This window comes from Ascaphus truei, unplaced genomic scaffold (genome assembly GCF_040206685.1).
Source record: "Ascaphus truei isolate aAscTru1 unplaced genomic scaffold, aAscTru1.hap1 HAP1_SCAFFOLD_456, whole genome shotgun sequence".
NCBI classification, from domain to species: Eukaryota; Metazoa; Chordata; class Amphibia; order Anura; family Ascaphidae; genus Ascaphus; species Ascaphus truei.
The window spans coordinates 13,295-21,658 of NW_027456787.1; the positions used below are offsets into that span (position 1 = coordinate 13,295).

The 8,364-nt window shown below is 53.8% G+C and overlaps 1 protein-coding gene across 1 annotated transcript; it reads left to right on the top strand.

Moving 5' to 3' along the window:
* Positions 1-1,418: 1,418 nt before the first annotated feature.
* LOC142484891 (E3 ubiquitin-protein ligase RNF167-like) lies at positions 1,419-7,617 on the top strand (the record flags this gene model as incomplete). The annotated part of the gene is made up of 3 exons (XM_075584134.1): positions 1,419-1,512; positions 2,197-2,277; positions 6,367-7,617. Coding segments are annotated over 3 exons (468 nt in total), but the record flags the coding sequence as incomplete, so codon positions are not given.
* Positions 7,618-8,364: the final 747 nt, after the last annotated feature.

The window sequence follows — 8,364 nt, forward strand, 5'->3', positions numbered from 1 at the left end:
TATATATATATATATATATTGTTCCCTCAGGGTGTGCGCTGTGTATATATATATATATATATTGTTCCCTCAGGGTGTGCGCTGTGTATATATATATATATATTGTTCCCTCAGGGTGTGCGCTGTGTATATATATATATTGTTCCCTCAGGGTGTGCGCTGTGTATATATATATATATATATAGTTCCCTCAGGGTGTGCGCTGTGTATATATATATATATATTGTTCCCTCAGGGTGTGTGTGTGTGTGTGTGTGTGTGTGTGTGTGTGTGTGTGTGTGTGTGTGTGTGTGTATGTGTGTGTGTATGCGCTGTGTATATATATATATATATTGTTCCCTCAGGGTGTGTGTGTGTGTGTGTGTGTGTGTGTGTGTGTGTGTGTGTGTGTGTGTGTGTGTGTGTGTGTATGTGTGTGTGTATGCGCTGTGTATATATATATATATTGTTCCCTCAGGGTGTGTGTGTGTGTGTGTGTGTGTGTGTGTGTGTGTGTGTGTGTGTGTGTGTGTGTATGTGTGTGTGTATGCGCTGTGTATATATATATATATATTGTTCCCTCAGGGTGTGTGTGTGTGTGTGTGTGTGTGTGTGTATGTGTGTGTGTATGCGCTGTGTATATATATATATATTGTTCCCTCAGGGGGTGCGCTGTGTGTGTGTGTGTGTGTGTGTGTGTGTGTGTGTGCGCTGTGTATATATATATATATATATATATTGTTCCCTCAGGGTGTGCGCTGTGTATATATATATATTGTTCCCTCAGGGGGTGCGCTGTGTGTGTGTGTGTGTGTGTGTGTGTGTGTGTGTGCGCTGTGTATATATATATATATATATTGTTCCCTCAGGGTGTGCGCTGTGTATATATATATATTGTTCCCTCAGGGGGTGCGCTGTGTGTGTGTGTGTGTGTGTGTGTGTGTGTGTGCGCTGTGTATATATATATATATATATTGTTCCCTCAGGGTGTGCGCTGTGTATATATATATATTGTTCCCTCAGGGGGTGCGCTGTGTGTGTGTGTGTGTGTGTGTGTGTGTGTGTGTGTGCGCTGTGTATATATATATATATATATTGTTCCCTCAGGGTGTGCGCTGTGTATATATATATATTGTTCCCTCAGGGGGTGCGCTGTGTGTGTGTGTGTGTGTGTGTGTGTGTGTGTGTGTGCGCTGTGTATATATATATATATATATTGTTCCCTCAGGGTGTGCGCTGTGTATATATATATATTGTTCCCTCAGGGGGTGTGTGTGTGTATATATATATATATTGTTCCCTCAGGGTGTGTGTGTGTGTATATATATATATATTGTTCCCTCAGGGTGTGCGCTGTGTGTGTGTGTGTGTGTGTGTGTGTGTGTGTGTGTGTGTGTGTGTGCGCTGTGTATATATATATATATATATTGTTCCCTCAGGGGGTGCGCTGTGCACAACACCGGAAGCATCTGCGGAAAAATCGATTGTCTAAGGATCAGCTGAAAAAAATTCCCATCCATAAATATAAAAAAGGTAGATAGATGGGGGGGATGGGGTGGGGGGGAGAGATGGGGGGGGAAGAGATGAGGGGAGAGAGATGGGGGGATGGGGGGAGAGAGATGGGGGGATGGGGGGGGGGAGATGGGGGGATTGGGGGGGAAGAGATGGGGGGTAGAGGGGAGAGAGATGGGGGGGATGGGGTGAGAGAGATGGGGGGGATGGGAAGGGAGAGATGGAGGGAGAGAGATGGGGGGGATGGGGGGGTGAAGAGATGGGGGGAGAGATGGGGAGTGTGAGGGAGAGAGATGGGTGGGGGGGATAGAGAGATGGGGGAGAGAGAGATGGGCGGTTGGGGGGGAGAGAGAGGGATGGCAGGCTGGGGGGAGAGATATTTGGGGAAGGATGTATTTTTCCCTATAAGATAAAAGAGGGTGATAATAATAAATCTTCTGTCTCTTATCTCGGTCTCTTATCTCGGTCTCTTATCTCTGTCTCTTATCTCTGTCTCTTATCTCTGTCTCTTATCTCTGCCTCTTATCTCTGCCTCTTATCTCTGCCTCTTATCGCTGCCTCTTATCGCTGCCTCTTATCTCTGTCTCTTATCTCTGCCTCTTATCTCTGCCTCTTATCTCTGCCTCTTATCTCTGCCTCTTATCTCTGTCTCTTATCTCTGTCTCTTATCTCTGTTCTTTCTCTTTTCTTCCCTCTCTCCCTCAGGTGATGAGTACGATGTTTGTGCCATCTGTCTGGAGGAGTATGAGGAAGGTGACAAATTGCGTGTCCTCCCCTGTTCTCACGGTGAGTCTAAGGAATCCAGTCACCCATATTGTGTGTCACCCTGCGGGGGGAGGGACAGTCTCATAGCTCCCTTCTGTCTGTGCCACTGTGTCACCCTGCGGGGGGAGGGACAGACTCATAGCTCCCTTCTGTCTGTGTCACTGTGTCACCCTGCGGGGGGAGGGACAGGCTCATAGCTCCCTTCTGTCTGTGTCACTGTGTCACCCTGCGGGGGAGGGACAGACTCATAGCTCCCTTCTGTCTGTGTCACTGTGTCACCCTGCGGGGGGAGGGACAGGCTCATAGCTTCCTTCTGTCTGTGTCACTGTGTCACCCTGCGGGGGGAGGGACAGTCTCATGGCTCCCTTCTGTCTGTGTCACTGTGTCACCCTGCGGGGGGAGGGACAGACTCATAGCTCCCTTCTGTCTGTGTCACTGTGTCACCCTGCGGGGGAGGGACAGGCTCATAGCTCCCTTCTGTCTGTGTCACTGTGTCACCCTGCGGGGGGAGGGACAGGCTCATAGCTCCCTTCTGTCTGTGTCACTGTGTCACCCTGCGGGGGGAGGGACAGGCTCATAGCTCCCTTCTGTCTGTGTCACTGTGTCACCCTGCGGGGGAGGGACAGGCTCATAGCTCCCTTCTGTCTGTGTCACTGTGTCACCCTGTGGGAGGAGGGACAGTCTCATAGCTCCCTTCTGTCTGTGTCACCCTGCGGGGGGAGGGACAGACTCATAGCTCCCTTCTGTCTGTGTCACTGTGTCACCCTGCGGGGGAGGGACAGACTCATAGCTCACTTCTGTCTGTGTCACTGTGTCACCCTGCGGGGGAGGGACAGGTTCATAGCTCCCTTCTGTCTGTGTCACTGTGTCACCCTGCGGGGGGAGGGACAGACTCATAGCTCCCTTCTGTCTGTGTCACTGTGTCACCCTGCGGGGGGAGGGACAGTCTCATAACTCACTTCTGTCTGTGTCACTGTGTCACCCTGCGGGGGGAGGGACAGACTCATAGCTCCCTTCTGTCTGTGTCACCCTGCGGGGGGAGGGACAGACTCATAGCTCCCTCCTGTGTGTGTCACTGTGTCACCCTGCGGGGGAGGGACAGACTCATAGCTCCCTTCTGTCTGTGTCACTGTGTCACCCTGCGGGGGGGAGGGACAGGCTCATAGCTCCCTTCTGTCTGTGTCACTGTGTCACCCTGCGAGGGAGGGACAGTCTCATAGCTCCCTTCTGTCTGTGTCACTGTGTCACCCTGCGGGGGAGGGACAGACTCATAGCTCCCTTCTGTCTGTGTCACTGTGTCACCCTGCGGGGAGAGGGACAGACTCATAGCTCCCTTCTGTCTGTGTCACCGTGTCACCCTGCGGGGGGAGGGACAGTCTCATAGCTCCCTTCTGTCTGTGTCACTGTGTCACCCTGCGGGGGAGGGACAGACTCATAGCTCCCTTCTGTCTGTGTCACTGTGTCACCCTGCGGGGGGAGGGACATACTCATAATTCCCTTCTGTCTGTGTCACTGTGTCACCCTGCGGGGGGAGGGACAGTCTCATAGCTCCCTTCTGTCTGTGTCACTGTGTCACCCTGCGGGGGAGGGACAGTCTCATAGCTCCCTTCTGTCTGTGTCACTGTGTCACCCTGCGGGGGGAGGGACAGGCTCATAGCTCCCTTCTGTCTGTGTCACTGTGTCACCCTGCGGGGGGAGGGACAGGCTCATAGCTCCCTTCTGTCTGTGTCACTGTGTCACCCTGCGGGGGGAGGAACAGTCTCATAGCTCCCTTCTGTCTGTGTCACAGTGTCACCCTGCGGGGGGAGGGACAGTCTCATAGCTCCCTTCTGTCTGTGTCACTGTGTCACCCTGCGGGGGGAGGGACAGTCTCATAGCTCCCTTCTGTCTGTGTCACTGTGTCACCCTGCGGGGGGAGGGACAGGCTCATAGCTCCCTTCTGTCTGTGTCACTGTGTCACCCTGCGGGGGAGGGACAGTCTCATAGCTCCCTTCTGTCTGTGTCACTGTGTCACCCTGCGGGGGGAGGGACAGGCTCATAGCTCCCTTCTGTCTGTGTCACTGTGTCACCCTGCGGGGGGAGGGACAGGCTCATAGCTCCCTTCTGTCTGTGTCACTGTGTCACCCTGCGGGGGGAGGAACAGTCTCATAGCTCCCTTCTGTCTGTGTCACAGTGTCACCCTGCGGGGGGAGGGACAGGCTCATAGCTCCCTTCTGTCTGTGTCACTGTGTCACCCTGCGGAGGGAGAGACAGTCTCATAGCTCCCTTCTGTCTGTGTCACTGTGTCACCCTGCGGGGGAGGGACAGGCTCATAGCTCCCTTCTGTCTGTGTCACTGTGTCACCCTGCGGGGGAGGGACAGACTCATAGCTCCCTTCTGTCTGTGTCACTGTGTCACCCTGCGGGGGGAGGGACAGGCTCATAGCTCCCTTCTGTCTGTGTCACTGTGTCACCCTGCGGGGGGAGGGACAGTCTCATAGCTCCCTTCTGTCTGTGTCACTGTGTCACCCTGCGGGGGAGGGACAGTCTCATAGCTCCCTTCTGTCTGTGTCACTGTGTCACCCTGCGGGGGGAGGGACAGGCTCATAGCTCCCTTCTGTCTGTGTCACTGTGTCACCCTGCGGGGGGAGGGACAGGCTCATAGCTCCCTTCTGTCTGTGTCACTGTGTCACCCTGCGGGGGGAGGAACAGTCTCATAGCTCCCTTCTGTCTGTGTCACAGTGTCACCCTGCGGGGGGAGGGACAGTCTCATAGCTCCCTTCTGTCTGTGTCACTGTGTCACCCTGCGGGGGGAGGGACAGTCTCATAGCTCCCTTCTGTCTGTGTCACTGTGTCACCCTGCGGGGGGAGGGACAGGCTCATAGCTCCCTTCTGTCTGTGTCACTGTGTCACCCTGCGGGGGAGGGACAGTCTCATAGCTCCCTTCTGTCTGTGTCACTGTGTCACCCTGCGGGGGGAGGGACAGGCTCATAGCTCCCTTCTGTCTGTGTCACTGTGTCACCCTGCGGGGGGAGGGACAGGCTCATAGCTCCCTTCTGTCTGTGTCACTGTGTCACCCTGCGGGGGGAGGAACAGTCTCATAGCTCCCTTCTGTCTGTGTCACAGTGTCACCCTGCGGGGGGAGGGACAGGCTCATAGCTCCCTTCTGTCTGTGTCACTGTGTCACCCTGCGGAGGGAGAGACAGTCTCATAGCTCCCTTCTGTCTGTGTCACTGTGTCACCCTGCGGGGGAGGGACAGGCTCATAGCTCCCTTCTGTCTGTGTCACTGTGTCACCCTGCGGGGGAGGGACAGACTCATAGCTCCCTTCTGTCTGTGTCACTGTGTCACCCTGCGGGGGGAGGGACAGGCTCATAGCTCCCTTCTGTCTGTGTCACTGTGTCACCCTGCGGGGGGAGGGACAGGCTCATAGCTCCCTTCTGTCTGTGTCACTGTGTCACCCTGCGGGGGGAGGGACAGGCTCATAGCTCCCTTCTGTCTGTGTCACTGTGTCACCCTGCGGGGGGAGGGACAGACTCATAGCTCCCTTCTGTCTGTGTCACTGTGTCACCCTGCGGGGGGAGGGACAGGCTCATAGCTCCCTTCTGTCTGTATCACTGTGTCACCCTGCGGGGGGAGGGACAGTCTCATAGCTCCCTTCTGTCTGTGTCACTGTGTCACCCTGCGGGGGGAGGGACAGACTCATAGCTCCCTTCTGTCTGTGTCACTGTATCACCCTGCGGGGGGAGGGACAGACTGATAGCTCCCTTCTGTCTGTGTCACTGTGTCACCCTGCGGGGGGAGGGACAGGCTCATAGCTCCCTTCTGTCTGTGTCACTGTGTCACCCTGCGGGGGAGGGACAGACTCATAGCTCCCTTCTGTCTGTGTCACTGTGTCACCCTGCGGGGGAGGGACAGGCTCATAGCTCCCTTCTGTCTGTGTCACTGTGTCACCCTGCGGGGGGAGGGACAGGCTCATAGCTCCCTTCTGTCTGTGTCACTGTGTCACCCTGCGGGGGGAGGGACAGACTCATAGCTCCCTTCTGTCAGTGTCACAGTGTCACCCTGCGGGGGGAGGGACAGACTCATAGCTCCCTTCTGTCTGTGTCACTGTGTCACCTCTCCCGCTGCAGCTTACCATTGCACCTGTGTGGATCCGTGGCTCACCAAGACTCGGAAGACGTGCCCTGTGTGCAAACACCGGGTCCTCCAGTGTGACGATGACTCTGACTCGGAGAGTGGAGGGGACGCGGGAGAAGGTAATAACGATGATGATGACACAGAGCGCACTCCCCTGCTCCGTCCCTCCCCCTCCTTTGGCAGTATGGCCGAGTCCACCCCCACTCAGCAGGGAGAGGCAGAGGAGGAGGAAGAAGTGGAAGAGGAAGAAGAGGAGTCTGCTCCCACTTCAGCGGTTAGCGTCTGAGAGTGCCTGTCAACTCCCAGCCTCCTTCCCACTTGTTTAGACTGTTGCCTCTCCCAGAATGCTTTGCAATCTGACTACATTGATTCCCTCCCATAATTCTTTGCTCTGTGACTGGTGCTTTCCCATAATCCTTTGCTTTTTCACATTGGCCAAACTGCTGCCATTTTGCCTTTTTTTGGTTTGAGAGAAGAATGCAATAAAGATGGACAGTGTCTCCTGCCCCAGCATGGCGACCTCATGGGGGAGGGGCAAACCTCCCCCATAATACGGAGAGGCTGAATTTGCAGATAAGCCTGGTACCTCTAGGACTCGTGCCGGCATACAGAGCCTGGCAGCTCCAGGGTTAGCACAGGCGAGACAGAGCCTGGCACCTCTAGGACTGGCATGGGATATGCAGAGACTGCCATCTCTAGGACTGGCATGGGATATGCAGAGCCTGGCACCTCTAGGACTGGCACGGGATATGCACAGACTGCCATCTCTAGGACTGGCACAGGGATATACAGAGACTGGCACGGGATATGCAGAGACTGGCACCTCTAGGACTGGCACAGGGTTATACAGAGACTGTCGCCTCTAGGACTGGCACGGGATATACAGAGACTGCGATCTCTAGGACTGGCACAGGATACCCAGAGCCTGCCACCTCTAGGACTGGCACAGGCTTATACAGAGACTGGCACCTCTAGGACTGGCATGGGATATGCAGAGACTGGCACCTCTAGGACTGGCATGGGATATGCAGAGACTGGCACATCTAGGACTGGCATGGGATATGCACAGACTGCCACCTCTAGGACTGGGTAGGATATACAGAGACTTGCACCTCTAGGACTGGCACACCCCCTCCCCTCTTTGTGTTTTGTATCAAATTATCTCTCCTATAATTAATCTGCATTTTAATTCATTCTAAACACTATGTACAAGTTTTATATAAACTACATTTGCTAATTAATTATACCTGCGTGTCTGCCTCTTATTTCACCCAACAGAAATGAATTACAATGAAGGTTCCCGAATTATAATTATTTACACAGATTAAGTTAATCAAAATGTGTGTGTGTGTGTGTGTGTGTGTGTGTGTGTGTGTGTGTGTGTGTGTGTGTGTGTGTGTGTGTGTGTGTGTGTGTGTGTTACACACACATCTGCAAGAGAGAAGTGCAAACTGCCCGGTGCCGTACGTACAAAAGGTTTTTGCGCCCCTATATAGGGAAGAGCATTAGAACCCTATAGAACCAGTATGGCGCCTCCGTCTGTCCGCGTCCTCCGGAGATGATGTCGCTGTCAGTCTTCTCCATGTCACCATGGCATCTGCAGACCACTCGGCCGCTGATCCGCCGAAGTGATGGCGTAACCCAGAATCGTCCTTGACGGAAGTGGATACCGCCACGAAACGCGTAGGAGTGGCGCTGTGTTGTTCTCGGAGAGCTGCAATGTCTTTATATATAATGTATAATAACCCTGTGTTTGTTATAACTCTGTGCCCAGGACACGTGTGAAACGCGTAGGAGTGGCGCTGTGTTATTCTCGGAGAGCTGCAATGTCTTTATATATAATGTATAATAACCCTGTGTTTGTTATAACTCTGTGCCCAGGACACGCGGGAAACGCGTAGGAGTGGCGCTGTGTTATTCTCGGAGAGCTGCAATGTCTTTATAATGTATAATAACCCTGTTCACCCAACGTAACCCTGTGTTTGTTATAA